Raw genomic sequence first — 19,073 nt, 5'->3', positions numbered from 1 at the left:
TTTAAGGCAAGACATATTTCAGGAGTCAACAACTGTATAGCAGACTCTCTATCTCGTTTTCAGTGGGAGAAATTTCGCAGACTGGCTCCTGGGGCCGAACCCCACAAGACTCAGGTCCCGCAGTGTGTCTGGGAGTGGGGGGACTAAGAATTGCTGACTTAGTAGAGCAATCAGTAGCAGCTTCTACGCGGCGAAGCTACCAGCAAGCATGGAGCAAGTTCTTATGCTATGTTAACATGTGTGCTGGGACTACGGGGAGGATGGATGATGAGCAGTTCTTGTTAAGTTTTGTGTTACACCTGATTGAAAAAGGTTTTTCCCACAGTACCATTTCTGGTAAACTGGCTGGGATTTCTTTTTATGGGCAGTTGAGGTGGGGGAGGGACCCGGTACAGGGGGTGTTAGTGAAGAGGGTACTCAGAGGTTTGAGTAGGATTCAGGCTGGCACCAAACAGTTGCGCTGGCCTGTGACGTTTGACTTGTTGCAAAGGATGCTATTGCAGCTGCCGTTTTGCTGCTATAATGAGTCTGAATGTGGTTTGTTTCGGCTCTGTTTTGTATGGCTGTTTTTTGGGGCTTTCAGGGCATCTGAGCTTTTGGGTTTGAGACACAGGGCAGGAATAAAGTCTTCCTGGAGGAGCACAGGTTGCGTCTCTGGTTGAGGGTATCCAAAACGGATCAGTTGGGCAGGGGCACATGGGTTTTCTTAAATTGGAGCGGGGTGGGTCAGTGTTGCCCGGTGCGGGAATGGGAGGTTTTTAAGGCTTCTAGGTATGTTTCTCCTGGGGCAATATTTTGTCATAGTGAGGGGACTCTGATCTCAGTAGCACAGTTGTTGGCAGTGATGAGGAAGGTGCTAGTTTTATTAGGGGAGAACCATTTGTGCTTTGGTACACACTCTTTCCGTATTGGGGCAGCAACGGAGGCGGCTAGATTGGGGTGGTCCTGGTCCAAAATTCGTCGTATTGGGAGATGGAAATCCAAATGTTGCGAGAAATATGTAAGGAAATAATTTTTCAGTTACTGTGCACATTTTAATGTTTGTTTTTCTACCTAGGTAAGCTTCCGGGGTTTGTAAGTTTGACAAAAAAGACTACGTGGATAGTAGGACACTCCTTCGTAAAGTGGGCCGCTGTGTATGCTGAACAACAGATGTGTGGGCAATCGCTTGGACTTCAAAGTGCTAGCCATGAGGTGGTATGGCAGGGAAAAGGGGGAATGCGCTGGGGGGGTTTATTCTCCGTGTTATCCAGGATGTGTTCCAACATGGGCCCACCCGATCTGCTCATCATTCATTTGGGTAAAAAGGACCTAGTGGCCTTATCTGGCCTGACTTTAATACAGTTGATGCAGCGTGATTTGACAGTCATCTTGGCTACTTTGAAAGGTACCACGGTGGTTTGGACTGAGTTCATAACGCGGTTGCATTGGAAAGGAGCACGAAACCACGCAGCTATGGAGAAAGCGTGGAGGAAACTTAATAGAGCCATGAGACTTTATTGTGAGGGCATGGGAATAACGGTGCTTTCACATTCTCACATACGGAGCACTCAAGGGCATCTTTTTCGGGAAGATGGGGTGCATTTGTCTACAATGGGGATAGCGTTCCATTTACTGGAATTACGGGATTTGATTTCTCAACTTTGGAAAGAGAGTATTTGGTGTGCATAACCAGAGTTTGGAGTGTTGCTGGGGTGGGGCAGGAAAACGCTATCGGTTTTCCTGGATGGCGGGTTTTTGATTGGGGGTGGGCAGACTGGAGCGGGATTGCCCATCCTCCAACAGGGGAGGGGGGGGGACTCGGTCACGGGGATTCGGAAATGAGAATGAGAGGGATCTAGCAACAGGAGTCATTTGTTAGGTTTCTGTTTGGGGGGATATATTGGGGGTTTAAGGCTTTCATAGATAGGGCAAGATAAATTGGGATTTTGTTTATTCACATGATGGAAATTGTGTTTCAGAGTAAAATATAATTTTTGGCACCTGTCTTAATAAAGTGGCCTTTTTTGCTAAACCAAGAAGTAGTGGATCGTGACTTATTGTGCGATGCACCTGCTGCACCAACAGAAGGTAGGACCCTGGTCATGACATTTTATTTGTTGCTCTTGCTCAACTCTGTCCTTCCCTGGAATTCTCTGGATTGTCCACCTTTACCCGATACACCGTGCTTGGATAAAGGGGCATATGGTGTACGTACAATCATGCAGACTGAGGGTTGCTAAAATGCTTCTAGTTTAAAAGCCGTAGCGCATCGTGCTATAGGAGTGTTGGTGTGTGTCCCCATGCACGCTTGTGATTCAAAGAGGTCGGTTGTAATGATGTGTGTTAAGCAGAGTGCTCAGACAGGAGTGCTGAAATATATGACAAACAAAATAGTGTACGAAGGGTCATAAGTGGGCTAAACATGTCTAATAAAGGCTATACAAATGCAATTGCAATCCAGTCTAACCGAGGCACACTGTGCTGTGGAAGTAGTTGTGTATATACAATGTTCTCATGCACTCTGTGCTCGGGGGAGGGGTGCGGCGTGTTCTCACGAGATCTCCTCCCCAGCAGTTGCTGTCAGTGCCCGGCTCCGCAGTACCATGGCGGCGCTAGCTCTACGGAGGCTGTTCTGGATGCAGCGACCGAGCGGCCCCAGCTCAAGGGGCTACGAGACCCGGCTGATGCACAGCGGCGGCGCCGGTGCCGCCTCCCTTTGGCCGGTGCGGCGGATGGCCAAAGTCGGTGCCGCTTCGGGAGCTGTGTGCTGCGCCGTCTACTACCTATACCGGACCCGTTATATTCCCACGGAGTCTTTCCGCGCCCACGCCGATAACCGAGGTACCGGACAACGTCTGCAGACCGGCACAGGCCTCCGGGGGCAGGAGCAGGCAGCCCGCCTCTCCCCGCGGCTCTCCCTCCTGCCGGTAGCAGCGGCGGTCAGTGAAACGGTAGGAGGCTCCTGCAGCATCACGAACAGCCCAGAGAGGGTCGGGGGCAGAGGAGGGTTAGCAGAGCACTTTCCCTGCCAGCTTCGGTGATGGGGCTTGGTCCAAGTAAGCTCCTGCACCCAGCTGATGTGATGACAGAAGCAGAAAGAGCCACCCCACCTCTCAGGGTAGAGGGGGGGGGGCGTTCTCCTCCTACCGCCTGCTCTCCCACAGATAATCTTCCTTCCATGTCTTCTTCCCCCTTAACCCGGTTCTCAGACCTTTCAGAAATGCACGTAGAGAAACACCCCCGTTTACCAATTTCCATTTTTGTAGCAACTGACTCCTCAAGCGCCCTTCCAACCCAGCACAAGGTAGAGCCTCTCGTTCGTAGACTGTCCTTCATCCCTTACGTACTAAATATGACCCTCTAGTATACGAGACTCCTTCGATATGCTTGCTGACATGTATTCACTTCTTTCCAAATGATTTTATATTTACAAAGATAACTTGGTTGCCTCTGTTTTCTTTTGGAAAAAAATATTTAAAAAAATATGTATTCAGCTGCGCACTGTAATTCTGGTGGGGTGAATTCGTCGGCGTTTGTTTACATCTGGGTATGTTATCAGAGTATGAGAAAGCATAGCATAAATTGTGAAACGGGTGCCTACATTTAAAGTCTGCACCGCGACCCGTGGACCTGTGAGCCCGAGCAGCAGTGGACTACTCTTCCTCCGCTCATACTTCCCTCCGCTACTAGTGAGAGTGGGCTTTGTGATGAGCTGGGAGACTCAATGACACCTGCAAGGGTAGCAGCCCTGGCAGCAGGTGCACCGCCAGGGGTGTGTGAGGAGGGAAACGCCCCTGCCATCGTCATAGGCGCACCTCCTCACCCGTACAGTAAAGGCTAATGGCTGGAGACCTTGGCTTTTCTGTATGGTGAAGTGGGGGAAAAAAAACTCTTAAGTGGTGCCTGGTGATGAGTGGAGGACTCCCGAAAGAGAGATTGGGGGAGGCTTTTGTTGTCATGAGGAAACCCTTTTGTTATGTAATTTTTAAACTGTCATCAGTAAAACCGTGAGACTGACTGTTCTCCAATAAACAAAACTGTCTGGTCAGAATCACCTTATTTCCACGTGCGTCAGTACTTTCTGAGAAATGAGGGGCATTGTTGTTAAATCTCGTTCTTGGGAGGACTTAATCAAGCGTAGGCAGGAAACGGCTTAAGAAGGTTTATTAAATTCAGGCACATACATAGATAGACGTCGCAGCGTCTCTTTCTTCTCAGCCAGCAGCAACTGCCACTCTGGCTGAGTTGCGAGGAACGCTGCTTCACAGAAGACCTTCGGTACAGCAACCAACACAAGTGGAATCCTAACATTCTTCTTTAAAAGTGAATTGTTCCAACTGAGCTGTTACTTGTAACCCCAAGGTTGAGGGGATGAGGTATACGCTGTCGAGCGGGTTGACCGCCGGTTCCTGCAGATTGTCCCCACGGGCTTCGGCAGGGAGCTAGCTAGCTGACTCAGGCTTCTGCGACCAGCCTGACAGGTTCCAGTGATCGGATTTCTGCAAGCCTTTGCACAAATGCTGACAGCGTGTGGACAAGTCACCGGGCGCAGAGCATTTTTTTTGTAAGCTGGCATGCTTCCCCAGTGAAATCTATTGAAAAATCAGACACGTGCGTTAGTCTGAGCTCTTATCGATGCTGGTATACCTACGGTGTACATAGACGTGGGCAATAATTAATGATATTGGACTTAAGAGGAAAGCAACCATAATTTACTAAAAAGGCACGCGCTACTACTTGGGCGTTAATGTCCTTTTGTCATTTAGAGTTTGCTCCTAAGGCTCTTATTCGTCTAAAGTAAGGTGGGTAGAGAAACGGTAGGAGAGAGAGAGAATACAGTATATACTTTGAGCCGGTGTCCTCGTCGTTGATAAAATATGCATACACCGCATTTATGATGCTATATAATTATTGAAACCCCTCCAAACAACTGATTCTAGGGTACATGTTTTGAAAACATATTTTATATATTTGTCCAGCAAGAAGTTCTTTAGAAAATACGAGACAGATCAAGTCTTCTGTCCTTCAAGGAAGTCTTCTGTCCTTCAAGAGAACAAATTGCACCAAAAAGATATATATATATATTGTTTGCCTTTATTAATGGAAACTACCGTATTTACTTTTGAAGCTTGGTTCTTAAAGAGCCCAGAACAGGTGTAAGACACCGCTCATTGAAACCATGTCAACCCAGTCGCAGTTTAGGTGTCTGAGGCGCGGTTCACCAGGTATTTCCTAAGTAAGAATATTGTTTAACTTTAGCTATGTATCGTTCCCTTTGATCTTCTAACTAAAAACACAGGGGTTAATATTTATTGGTAGCATTTCAACGATTCAAATCGGAGTATCGACTTCGTAACCACAAGCTTCTTAACTTAGTTGCCGCGTATGTGTACTGTATTTTAATTTTGTTATCCATTATGCAAACATATTAACCATCTACACACCTTATTTTATTCTTGACATAACTACACTTGCACTAGGCTTGGAAAAATGTTGCACACGCTATACAGTAAGAAGGGAGTATGATTAGTCTGGTATGTGGGATTACTTTGCTATTGGTTAGGAGAGAGGACTATGCCAACATCATAGCTCAATAGATTGCATCGCTTCCATTTTTATGTGTTATCTGTTATTGGAATGAGTGACAGGCTGGCGCTAATAGAGCAAGGTATTTGTTCAGAGAAGTATTTATTGTGATGGCTCCATGTTAGACTTGGCCCTTTTTGCAGGGTCATCCTGAACTTTTTGCCTTCCTCCTGTATTTTTTCTGACCTGTTGTTGGCTGTTTTATGACTCTGGGCACTTTACCACTGCTGATCAGTGCTAAAGTGCATATGCTCTCCCTATTGTAAATTGATGTATGGATTAGTGACTCCATGATTGGCTTATTTGGTCTACTTGTCAGACCCTAGTACAGTGCACTGTGGATGCCCAGGGCGTGTAAATCAAATGCTGCTGGTGGGCTTGAAGCACTGATTGTGCCACCCACCGGAGCAGCGTGTAAAGTGTGGCTCAGGCCTGCCATTGCAGAGCCTGTGTGCAGTCTGGTACTGCCATGTTAACATGGCAAGTGCACCCACTTGCCAGTCCCTAAACCTTCCCTTTTCTACATGTTAGCCACCCCTAAGGTAGGCCCAAGGGCAGAGTGCATTGTATGTAAAAGGTAGAGAATGCCCTAATGTGTGGGGCATGTCCTGATAGTGAATTACAGCCATTTTCGTTTTTCACGATTGCAAGGCTACCTGTCCCCATAGGCCAGAATGGGCAGTTCGATTATAACACCTTATAATCCTATCTGACCCCGGGAACATGGTAGAAAAACAAATTTTGTATGCCTGATCTCAGAATGATAAAATACATCTTTTAGTGAAGTTAGTTTTAACATTCTGTGTTTGAAAATACCACTTTTAGAAAGTAGGTATTTTCTTACCTAACTATCCAAGCCTGCCTCTGCTAGGTTGTGTATTCCATGTCTGAGTGACAGGGGCTGGGGGGCTTCAGGAGACAGGGTGAGTCAGCACAAGGCTGTATAGACCTATCTGCATGAGGGGTGGTGGGAGGAGTAGCACCTGGGCCTGAATAGGGCTGTGCCTGCCTTCCACAATGCTGGCTCCACCTCCTGTGGTGCGTCTGATGATCCTGGCCTACACTGTAAACAAAGTGCTCCAAGACTGCACAGAACTGGTTTGGACTATGTACAGACCCACTCTGCCTTCAGAGACATAGGATTTTTGTGTATAAAAGGGGGGGACCCAGACCCCAGAACCTTAGATCACTTCTGGGAATCAAGACAAACCTTTGCTGAGGAGAAGAACCAGGAAGCTGAAGGAGGAGGCTACCCCTGTGCTGTGTGTTTGAGGGTTGGCCTGCAGTGGTTGCTTCATTACCAAAGAAAGGAGAAGAGAACTGAGTGTGCTTTTCATCAACTTGAAAAAGAATCTCCAAAGGCTTGAAATTTGAGCTTACCTCCTACCTGAAGTCTCAGGGATACAAGACTTCACCAACCAGCTCCCACCTGAATACCCTTGCTGGGAATTGAAGTGCCTGCTGTTTTGCTGGGCCTTCTGAGAGACTGCGTGTCGCTGGAAGCGCGACTCAACGACGAGAAGCATGTCACCACCACAGCAGTTGCCATTGCATTGCCAAGGAAGCGTGCCGCCGCTGTCGCCATCGCATCACCGAAGCGCGGTGCATCCCTGGAGAAGTGTGCCGCCGCCGCAGAGGTCGGCGTCGCATCACCGGAGAAGCGCGTCGCAGGGCCTGTCGCGGTCCAAAGATCATCAAGTTGCCGTCGGGCGTCCACACATCGCATCAACGTTGTCGCGTCGTAACGAAGACGCCATTTTGTCGCTTCACACCGAAGAGAAGTATCGCATCGAGGCGCCATTGTGTCGCATCGTACCTGCGTCGGTTTCTTACTGCTCTCATCACCTCCCCACACAGTAAGGAAGCGAGCATCAACTGCCCTGTGCAGCAGTAAGGAACCGACACATCCACTCCCCTGAGTGTAAGGAACCGACACATCACCTTCCCTGCGACCTTTTTGTTTGCTTTTTGTTACGCATCCAAGGTACTTTGAGAGTAAAGTGTCTCATTTACAACTTGAGAGAACTGAGCTATTTTCTACTATTTTAGAGTCTATTTTTGAGTACAGTATTGTGGATTTTTGTCGTTTGGTCTTGTGATAAGTCTATATAAAGAATACCTATTTTTATAATACAACCTGTGTGGTGTCCATCTGTAGTGTTGTCACTGTATTACTGTGTGTTCACAAATGCTTTACACACTGCCTCTGTGATAAGCCTGCCTGCTCGTGCCAAGCTACCAAGGGGGTGAGCAGGGGTTATTTTACGAATGTAGCCCCTTACCCGATGCAAGGGTCCCTATTTGGTCAAAGGTACCTACCTATGCCAACTAGAGACCCCCAAATCTAACACTCCACCACCCATATAAATGAATGCCTGGCTTGCTGATGTGAACATCTTTGTTTTCTGAGTAGTACCAGCCTCCTGCATTTACAATTATTAAATGCTTGGGAGCAATTCTCAGAGAGTAAGATAAAAAGCATACGCTAAGTGGTCGCAAATGGGGAAAATATTTAACTCTTGTGAAAGCTGTCCAAACTAGCATTGACCAAGCCAATAGGTCAGACTTTTTTTTACCACCACTGATGACTATTATACACTTGTTAACATCAACTTTCTCTTGCCTACAAAAATGCATGAGAACTTTGCAGTGGTGGTTATGGTGGTGTAATAGCGATGCTGGTAGTAGCAATAGCGATGCTGTTAGTGGGGGTGATAGTGGTAGTAATAGTGGTGGTGAGAGTGTTCTTTGTAGTGATGATGCTTACCCTAGTAATAGCCTTGATAGTAGTGGTAGTAGTAATGATGGTCGAAGTGATGATAGAAATTGTTGTAGGGATGGGGGTGATGGGGCTGGACCTTGTAGTAGCAGTGATGTGGTGGTGGTGGCAGTAGTGGCAGCTTTGACATTGGTGTTGGTGTAATTATGGTTTGTGCTTCCAGGAATAGTATGGTTGTGATAGTTGTGGGGTTAATGGTATTGTTTGATTGCTGTGAAGCTGATAATGATTGTGCTATGTTTAGTAGTAATAATTGTGGTAACTGTGATGGAAGTGGTAAAGATGCAGTTTTGGTGAAAGTTTTTAATGATAATTGTGCAGATGGCAATGGTAGTAATAGTGGTTGTGATGGTGGTGGTGGTGGTGGTGGTAGTGTTAATAGTGATGGTGGTATTTGATGGTGGTGGCTAACGTGTTCATAATATTGATGGGAGTTGTTACGGTGGAGGCATTGGCTGCTGTCATTTTAAGACACAGCCGTGATTGGGGCATTCTGTTGGGGGATGGGATTCTCATAACATCGTTATACGCTAATGATCTCCACCTGTATCTTCGGGACATTCGGATGGACTCTGGTGCTCAGTGTCTTTGCTGACTTCTCTGGCTTAAGGGTCAACTGGGTCAAATCATGCCCATTTCCCTTTAACACAGATTACCTGACCCTGCTTACACAGTCAATGGCATTCCTGTTGCATGGCAGCCAGCTGTGTTTAGGTACCTGGAGATTATGATCTACCAATGACCCGCTGGAAGGTGACCTCTGAAGAGCTATAATGTCAGTTCATTCCCAGATGGTGTTCTGATGCTCGCTTCCCCTTTTGGTCATGGGACGAGTTGCGCTTCTTAAGATGGTGGTCCTACCCTGTCTATTGTGCTATTTCGCCAACCTGCCTAGCTACATTGCCCCCCCCCCCCCCTTTGAAAGAGTCATGAGTAAATTCATCTGGAATAAAACTTGTTGCGTAGCTCGCCCTAAGCTATACTTGCGCGTTGATCAGGGTAGAATGGCAGACCACAAAATGGAGCAATATTACCTTGCCTCTCAGCTGCAATGGGTAGCCAGATGGATGTCGGCGAAGCAGTAGGGTGGAATGGCAGTCCCCCAACATGGAGCAATATTACTTTGCCTCTCAGCTGCAATGGGTAGCCAGAGGGATGGCGGGAGGAAGCCGGCTGATACTGCCACTTCTTATCCGGCCTGGGCGCTCCCAGCACTGCTCCGACTGTTTCGCCCCTGATTTTATGAGAGGTTGCTGGATCCATTGCTCCTAGGGTGTCACACATCGTTGCTATCGGAGAAGCCTATATATAATGTACCACTACCCCGTATGCGCCAGCGCTAATGCGAATGGGCAAGCCAAGCAGCCAAGTCACCATCGCGCCTGTGGAGCTTAACGCCTGGCAAGAATACAGACGTTAGGGGATCTTTACCGTGATGGCTCTTTTTAACATATGAAACATTGTTGGACGAAGAGGGCCTACCCTAGGGTACATTCTTACTTCCGACCTCACTGATAACGGCACTGGGCAACAAATGGGGAGAGATGTCAGAGGAACGACAGATACATCTGACTATCCAATACCTATTCGTCGTGGGGTCTGGAAGGCACCTCATAACAAGGTTTGCGGCCTCTTTATGCCTCCACACAGCGCTGCTGCTCCTGCAGCTGAGGCAGCGTTGGGACATGGATCTGGCCCGCCCTTGCATGGGCAAGGAATGGGCTGCAATACTAGAGGATCCCGTCCGAATCCCACGACATGCGTGATTTCACCTTATCCAATATTATGTCACGCAGAGGGCATACCTTACTCCTGCCAAAATAAATAGATGCTTCCACCTGGAAGATGCTACCTGGCCCAGATACCACACACTGATCTCTTGCACATGTTGTGGGTCTGCCCTCTCCTTGTCTCATATTGGCAGGGCGTCATGACTCCATTATCTGACTGCGCAGGTCGTTAGTTCGTACATACATTGGAGGTATTAATTTAAGGCCTTTTCCACATAAGTAAATGACACAAGGTGACTACTCGCTTAATCGAGCTAGGAACACTGATTGCCAAATGTTTGATCACTAGGAGGTGGAAAGTATCACCACCTCCTCCCCTGATAGCTTGGAGGCAATCCGTGCTGACATGGGCCAAGGTTGAGCGCTGAGCTGCGTAGGGAAAACACGCTGGGACTCTGTAAGATCCCTATAGCCACCGACTGGGACACAGTCTTGCAAGACTTTCAAAATGGGCCACCCCTAGCACACGATGACCTGGAACGCACTTAGTCGTAAATGGGGGGTATATGTGGAGAGCAAACACACCACACAATAGCCAACGTAAGGGAGGGTAGTTAACAGCAATATGTTCACCTCGCAACTTGTATGCGTACACAATGATGGTTTGATACAATGCATGTTGTTAATATGGTGGGTGAGATAGAGAGGGGGGTGAGGGGAAGGGGATCTTGAAGCTGGACCTGTTACTCTTTTAGATCTTATTTGTCACTACCTTTTCCCCTCCACCTCCCAATGTAATTGACACTGTTCAACATGGACCCGTTGCTAGCATAACCAGTTGGAGCTCCCTCAAGCTTGAGCTCCCAAAGGACCTTCACAGAATGGAGGACATGTAGCCTGCCCATGTGCAGGGAGGGTAACAGTATACCAAATGTATGTCCAAATGTTACTACTGAAACAAGCAATGATACAAATACATTGTATGAAACCTCATTACGTATGCAAGTAACACCCATCTGTTATTGAGAAAATCAGGCACTTGAGTGCAGTGGATTAGTTACTGTAAATTACATGGACATGTCAACCTCTGTAGTATGGTAATGTTTGTAAACTACATTTGAAAAATAAAAACGGATTTAAACAAAATAAAAATTGGCGGAAGTTGTAATGGTAATGATTTTGGTGGTAATAGTGGCAGTGATGTTGAAAATGGTGCTGAAGATGACAGTGGAGCTAGTGATGGTGGCAAAGGTGATGATGTGGTAATGCTGGCAGTGGTGAAAATTGTGGTGTGGTAATGGCAGGGTGGTAACAATGATTGTGGTAATGTGGTGGTTATGGTAACATGTATAACTTGATGTGTAGTTATCTTTACATGCTTCCTGCTAAAATGGAATTTAGCCATACATTTGCAAATAAATAAGAGACTGCCACAAACTCTAACTTTATCTTTTCTTTTTTTTAGATTTCAAAGTTTTTTTATTATTTTTTTATAGACAAGTACATTAGCGTATCCGTTATGAGGAACCAGCCAAACGTGGTTGGTGTTGCAGTAGGTACAGGTACTTGGTATAAGTGTTTAGCTGAACCTCTTTACAATGACTTGCTGGGAGATTAAGGACAGTACGATAGAAAGAGAGATGATAGAAGAGAAAGGGTGGAGATAGTATACAAGAAGTGTTCTATAGTGATGAGCCTAGTCTGGGTTTGTAGCCTTGTTTAATGTGTTTATTTGCCATTTAATTGCAAGAGCCAATTGATAAATTCTTAACTGTAAAACAGTGTATTTTACATTGGGAAATGCATACTAAATGGAACAAAAATTGATCCAAGTCTTAAAAATATTATATACACCCTGCTACAAATAAAGCATTTTTTGCAATTGTATTTATTCTAATTTGAATATTTGATGCTACAATCTTTTCCATCTAAATTTGTAAGAATGGCAACCAATGTTGCTACAATAAATTCGTAATTATGGTTGTCTTTAACACAGCTGAGCAAGTGCCATTTTATTTTTAGGTTTCGCCTGCACAGCGCTTGCGCTGTACTTGCAAAATCTCTTGAAATGAAAAAAAAATCCTAAATGGGGCCTAGCACCCTCTCATTACTTCTCTTTACTTACCATTAGTTAGCCTCCATGTTTCTCTTGTTTCCTGTCTTCCTGCTGGTCAGCAGCTACTCCTGGTGCCTCCTGTGGCCAGTGTTCTTCCAATGGCTTCGGAGTCTTTGTCCATGCTATAGAGCAAGGGGACTTACAAACTTTCTCTCGGGGGCCAAATTTACAGTGTGGTCTCTCTCTGTGTCTGTCTCTCTCTCTCTCTGTCTCTCTCTCTCTCTCTCTCTGTCTCTCTCTCTGTCTGTCTGTCTCTCTCTGTCTCTGTCTCTGTCTCTCTCTCTCTCTGTCTCTGTCTCTCTCTCTCTCTGCCCCTGTCTCTCTCTCTGCCCCTGTCTCTCTCTGCCTCTGTCTCTATCTGTCCCTGCCTCTATCTGTCTTTATCGGTCTCAGTCCAAACAGGAAGCTTCCCAAAGGGCCCTTGAAAAAAAGTGAGCTGTGAAAGCGCTTACAGCTGACTTTTAAAGGACCTTTTGGGAAGCTTTCCGACGGTGCTGTTAGGTCACAGAGGCCGGCAGTAAACACAGAAGATGGCTGCGGGAGCATAGCAGTGAATACCTACTTAATACGTATTCACTATGTATGCTCCTGCGGTCATCTTCTGTATTTACTGCTGGCCTCACTAGAAACACGGCAAGGCATGGTCCACGGGCCGCCAATGAAGGCCTGGCGACCCGCGGGCCGTACTAGGAGTACCACAGCTGTAGAGCATGGAACAAGTACTGCTTCCTGTGGCCAGTGTCCTTCCAATGGCTGCAGGTACTATCTTCAAATTTCTTTGTATTTTTTTTTAGACACTCTGCAGAACCTCTCCTTCACCACCACCACCCGCTCCTCCTGCTCCTCCTGCTCTACTTCCAACCCGCACATACTGGAGCACTTTTCATGAGCACCAGTTTAATTACACAAGGACACATTCATACGTTTTTTTATTTTTAGGCACAGGGAGATTAAGTGATTTGCCTAGAATCATAGGATGTTAAGCCAGCCCCAAAACACAAACCAGGTTACCCAGCTCCAAAGTCAGCAGCTTTGGCCATTATGCCACATCCTTCCCCTTTTATTTAAGGGGGATTCGGATCACATCCTATGTGCACGGTTCTTCTATTTTAGAGTGTGCTGCTTAACCAAAAGTTTGCAACTGGTCAGTGGCCCTAGAGCAGAGACAGCTTCTAGGAGCTTTTATTTCTTATTACTGGGCAGAATCGTGATTAATTTGAGCCGGTGAGTTCCGTTGCTTAGCACCTGCACTTAATTGTCTGCTCTGGTGCCTATGGCAGTCTGCCATATGGTTATGCTGTCTGCTTAATTTAAATGAGTGCACAACAACAGCTGTGCATTAATTCAATATACATTAACAGTAGGGGCGTAATAAACGCCTCTGCGGTGCGTGCCTGAACTCCGGGGACCCCTTCTGGCACTGGCACGTCCCTGGCCAGAGCGCTTTGGTCTGGGTCCAGAGCCTGGTGGGCCCCCTGCTTGTACTTTGCAGGGGAGCACCCTCAAGTTTCATTACGCCTCTGATTAACAATGATACATACCTGCCACCCAAGCCATTCTTATAGCTTTGAGGCCCTGGAATAATATGGATTGTCCCACATGTAAGAGTGTGATGGTTAGTAGTTGTGTTCATACTGTGATTGGCAGTGCTGGGAGGGGCAATGTCCTCCTGACAAGAGCCCTGTCACTTTTTACAAATCAAACGCTGTCTGATGTGTAACCACCGACTGCATGCATTTTGTTTTTACTTTTCATTTCTGTGAGCACGGTTGGCCAGTTTGTTTTCCCTTATAAGTGGCATCTCTTTGGGGCGTTTCAGGCTGGCTTAGCTACATTTTGGCAGCCGCGTATTCCTGTCTGCTGAACTTGTGTCCTGCCCAGGCCCTGTGGTGCTTCTCAGAGAGGCTTTGTCTGGCTAAAACTACCCCACTCATTACTGCAGCCTGCACTTATTCGAGCTTTAACTGGTGGAGTTGTGCAGGATGACTCCTTCCATATTCTACCTTTCCTCTAAATGCTAGGAGCAGAGAAGATGGACGCTGCAGTGTGAGGGATTCTGACCTTTCCCCAAGACTTGAGTTTCTCTGGCCACCCCACCTACTGAACTCCGTGCTGTTTTGGCTAATGTTTTCTATTAAATGCATTTTAGTTTACCAACTTATTTTCCGCCCTTTAATTCATCTTGAAACTTCTCTTGGCTTCTAATTTCCCAGATAGGTGCTCTGTGTCCGGTGCTGGTAATAGTCCATCCAATAGCAGTCTACTTGTACCAGAATGAAATTTAAAGGCAACAGAGCTGAATGAGCTATCTTCATAACCTGCTGCCCTCTCACTTCGCCATTGTTTGTTTTTACCTACTCCGGCCCTCTCACTGTAGTTATCAAACACCACCATCCTCCTGCTTCCCCCCAGTGATGTAACAAAGCTTAGGGAGGCCCCTCTGCAAAGTACACGGAGGAGTCCACCCCATCCCCGGCCCACCACCTACCACATTTTTGCTGAGTGGTCCCCCTGGAGCTCGGCCACCCCCGCAATGCGTAGGCTGTGGGGGCTTGTGTTACGCCAGTCCTTCACCCTTTTCCCTCTCATAGCTCACCAATATGTTTCCCACCCTCATCCCTCCCTTTCTTGGAGCGCCCCCACCATCCCTGTGCTGTGTTTTTTTACATGCTGCAAAGAAGTATGGGCTGCTGTGCAACATGGCTTAAAGTAAAAACAAAAAAGCACTATGACTGGTGGCGTAGCTAGTCGATGTGCCGCCCGTGTTGGTCACTGAGTTTGCCGCCTGGCGGCCGCATGACTGAACTGGGGGGAGTTGGCAAGTCCTGTGACGGCTGCCGTGCACAGCTGCAGATAAAAGTGAGGGTGGGTTGCTGCCCCTAAAACTTGTGCGCCCGGGGTGGATTGCCCCGCCACTCCCCTTGCTACGCCACTGACTATGACCATGCACTGCTGTACAACCTGTAAAAAACCATTGACAAAGCCAATAAGTTTTGCGTAAGCAAAACCTGTTGGATTTGCCAATGTTTGTTTTCCTTTGGTGTTTGGACTGCTTTTTTCTCTTTAAAGAAAAATGTTCGTCGCCTCGCCACAATTGGATTACTCCAGTATGGAGGAATTGTTTCTGTGCTAAGGGGTTAAGGTCTGTCATTCGTAAAAAATTAGATATTTTAAGGTTTTTAGACATAGAAGGGTCAGAGTTAAATGAGTACCTGTTGATTTTAAATGCTTGTAGGTGGGCGGGTAAAAGTATATTAGTACTCAAAAATTTCTCTCAGTTGTAAAAGTTTACGTTTTTAAATGTAATTTGAGTTGTGTGTATATGAACTGTTTGTATGGCCTTTTTAGGCATGACAGCAAATTGTTAATAAACTGAAACACAATTGGATTAATGTATACGCTAATGTGGGCTATTGAGCATGGGGCCTTCTTAAACCAGAATATCGACTTTTGCCTTACTTTCCAAGCTGCAGGTAATGTAATATCACTGTTTACAGAGTCATGGATTTTCTCCACCGCAGCATGAAAATATGGGACTTTTTACAGAGCGATATTTTAGCTGTAGCAAGACAATAAGCACAAACGCTTTGACCTTTTACTTGAAGAATCCTCCACCATGTAAAACGTATGCCTGGCAATGCTTTGGTTGCTGCGAGGATGACATTATTGTTTGGGCTGTATGAACAGCACTGCTGGAATTCAAGACAAGGCTGGTATTTGTTTTTACTGAAAGTGAATTTCCATTTCTCATACAATACATAGACATTATCAGTGCCTAAATAAAAACAAACAGAAGAACCAGCAAAAGAAGAAAAACATTCCTCCCTTAATGCTTCCCCAACCCCCCAGTATACATTATTCAGTTTCCAGGGACTCTGGTGAGCTTGTTTTTTATGGTAGTCCAGTGGTCCACAACTTACTTTATCTGTGTATGATGTGGAGTTCTCCCTTGAAGCTTAGCTAAATAAGTTCAGTGCGCATTATCTTTAAGAACGTCAGCTCACCGCGTTCATCCTCCATGTATGACAGCACCAGCTGCTGATTCGTCATAAGGTTGCTCCTGTCTTTATCTATGCATTCTATCATGTTTTTAGTTGTCATCATGACCCAGACATAGCAGCACCATGTGTGCCAACCATGAGTCATGGTTTGTTTCCATTTGGCGATGATCATCATTGCTATCGACAGTAGCTGATTTATCAGGCGCCAGTTCTTCAAGACACCCCCTTGACAACTATCCAGGCATAGTCTCAGTACTGTCACTTTGTGCCCAGCCGGCACTATGACTCCTGTAATGTCTTTAATTGTGGATAAGTCTTCTTTCCAGAACTGTGCTAGTGCAGCTCCACCACAAATGAAGCGGATCTCTCCCCATTCCGTTCCCCTCCAACGAAGATTAGTCACTGGATGTGGAAACATTCTGGGAAGTTTGTCTGTTGTAAGGTATCAGCCTGTCTGTATTTTAAGAGCTGATTCCCTGTAGCGAACCGATAGGTAATACTTGTAAATATTCCTCTACAATTTTCCCATTGCTGTGTGCTAATGGTGAGTTGAAGTTCTGTTGTCCATCTGTGCTTTTAGGACCAGGACCCAGGCTTTGGTGTGGTATTTAGGTTTTTATATATGGCATAGACCCATCCCCTATTCCCTCTATACGATGTGAGGAGTTTCTCTCCCTCTGTCAATGGTCAAATTGCTACCGACTTTAATTGTGCGTGAAGGACCTATTGTTGGATTTGTTGATACTGGAAGCGTCCTGCCTCCAGGAGGTGGTATGTTTTTCTAAAGTCCAAGAAGGATCTAATTTTCCCCTTCAAATCATGTCTGATATCATTCTGCAATCCTCATCCCTAGTGCTGATGTGAAATCTAGGTTGTCTGATGTATTCAGAAGTGTACGAATGATTTGGGTACAGTATGCGTTTTGGGGTCTGTTTACAGGACGTCCAAATCATATCCCAAAGTGCTTGCCCCATTACAGCTCTGTCCATATGAAGCCAGTGATCGCAGGATTCCATTTTGGACCATTCCTTTATTATTCATAATTGAACGGCTCAATAATAGCGAAAGATGCGTGGGAAGCCCAACCCCCATTTAACCAGCTGAGACCTGAGCTTTTTTTTTTTGTGGAAACTCTGGACGTCTTGCCCTGTGATACAAAGTTGATAAAGGAGCGGGTGAAGCCTTCCAGTGTTGAACGTGGTAGTCAAGAGATATTTTGGTTGCCGCTATCCAGCCTAGCCAAGATGCATATTGGTTACTCTACCTCTACATATCGAGTTTCATGTCCTTCAGTAACTGAGGTATGTTGACAGGGATTCACTCCGATAAGGAACTGGGAAGGTTAACTCCCAGGTAGCGAATAGCCCTGGAGGTAACTTTGAATTGTGTGTGGTCTTTTTAAAATTGGATCTCCATTGGCGCGAGTCCTCTAGTGAGGAGCTCCGATTTAAATTGATTAGTTTTACACCCCAAAAGGTCCCCATATTCGGTAATGAGCAGCATCAGTCAGGGTAAAGAGTCTTAAGTTGACCCCATGGTAAGAAGCATGTCGTCCGCAAATAACGAGATCTTATGTTCCGTTCCTCCAAAAGGGATGCCCTTAACTGCTGGGGTTTTATGGCTCTTCATAGCCAAGGGTTCTATTGGGAGGGAAGATGGACAGTATCGGAGAAGGATCCGTTCACCAGAATTTCAGCTGTGGGCACATAATAGGTGGACATGACCTTACAGGTGAATATATCATAGACCTTACTCTTCAGGGTGGGCAGGGGTCGTTCTGCATTGTTGACTTGTAACATTAAAAGTTGTCCCCTATTCAGGGTAAGTCAGATACACAACCTAAATTAACCAGTGCTCACCGTCTGGTAGCTTGGTACAGAGCAGTCAGGCTTAACTTAGGAGGCAATGTATAAAGTATTTGGGCAACAGTTAAATTGCAGTATCACGTTGAAAACACTGCAAAAGACTCCACATTAGTTAAGAAAGATAGAGAATATTTATCTGAGTAAAACCAGAACAAAACGACTACAATCCAATAAGTAGAACTGAAGATATGATTTTTTAAAGAATATATTGTAATATAGTGCATAAAAGACAATAGCGATTAGGGGTTACTTGAGGTCGTGCTGGACTGCGGTAAATCCAAAGTTCAGGCAAACCCCGATGGAGGGCAGGCCAGCTACAAGACCCACACAGGGCACACTGAAAAAGTACCTTTGGATGGACCAAGCGCCAGCGTCTAAGACCCAATGCATCGGTGTAGAGTCCCACATTGTTGTCAATTCCCTTACGATGCAGGCAATGCATCTCCGTTAAACCTTGCAGTAGGGTCCTTTGTCAGCGCCAAACAGGTGCTGCGTCGTTCTTGAGCCTCGCAGTCAGGTTCCCCATTGTTGTTGAGACGCGCAGGGATGTCCTCGCAGCGGCGCTGCGTCAGCGTCACAGGACACTGAGTTGGTTCTGATGAGTGCAAAGTCGGCACTGCGTCATGTTTCGTGAAGAAACAGCTGCAGAACCCACTTTAAAGGCCCAGGACTGGATCGGCACCTCCTGGCAGGGCAGGGCTCAGTTTGCAGAGTTCAGCAGCTGAAGCAGGGTTGAAAGAAGTATTTGATGGCCCTGAGACTTCAAAACAGAAGGCAAGCCAGGAAGCCCTTGGAAAAACTTGGGTTCAAGGATGTAGAGAGCATATCCAGTTCTTCTCACTCCCAGGCAAGAAGCAGTAGGCCAACACAGCAAAGCAGGTAGCAAACTGGAAGTCTCTCCTACAGCACAGCAATCGGGAGCACAGCAAAGCAGTCGGCAAAGTGGCAGTCCCACCTGCAGAACAGGAACTCTTCTTCCTGGCAGAATGTCCTTAGATCCAGAAAATTTCTGAA

The 19,073-nt window shown here is 46.3% G+C and overlaps 1 protein-coding gene across 7 annotated transcripts in view; it reads left to right on the top strand.

Moving 5' to 3' along the window:
- Positions 1 to 2,540: 2,540 nt before the first annotated feature.
- The window catches only part of MICU3 (mitochondrial calcium uptake 3), a 547,440-nt gene continuing 530,907 nt past the window's right edge, over positions 2,541 to 19,073 (top strand). For 3 of the 7 annotated variants that reach the window (XM_085642026.1, XM_085642028.1, XM_085642025.1), the window contains exon 1: positions 2,543 to 2,933. In XM_085642026.1, coding sequence (XP_085498152.1) covers positions 2,586 to 2,933 — 348 coding nt within the window. In that variant the 5' untranslated portion in view covers positions 2,543 to 2,585. Of the gene's footprint in view, positions 2,934 to 19,073 lie in introns of all 7 variants that reach the window. The other 4 variants (XM_085642031.1, XM_085642030.1, XM_085642027.1 and 1 more) reach the window with 2 other exon arrangements.

Source organism: Triturus cristatus, chromosome 2_2, assembly GCF_964204655.1.
Source record: "Triturus cristatus chromosome 2_2, aTriCri1.1, whole genome shotgun sequence".
Lineage (NCBI taxonomy): Eukaryota > Metazoa > Chordata > Amphibia > Caudata > Salamandridae > Triturus > Triturus cristatus.
This window is presented reverse-complemented; position numbering and strand designations above follow the sequence as displayed.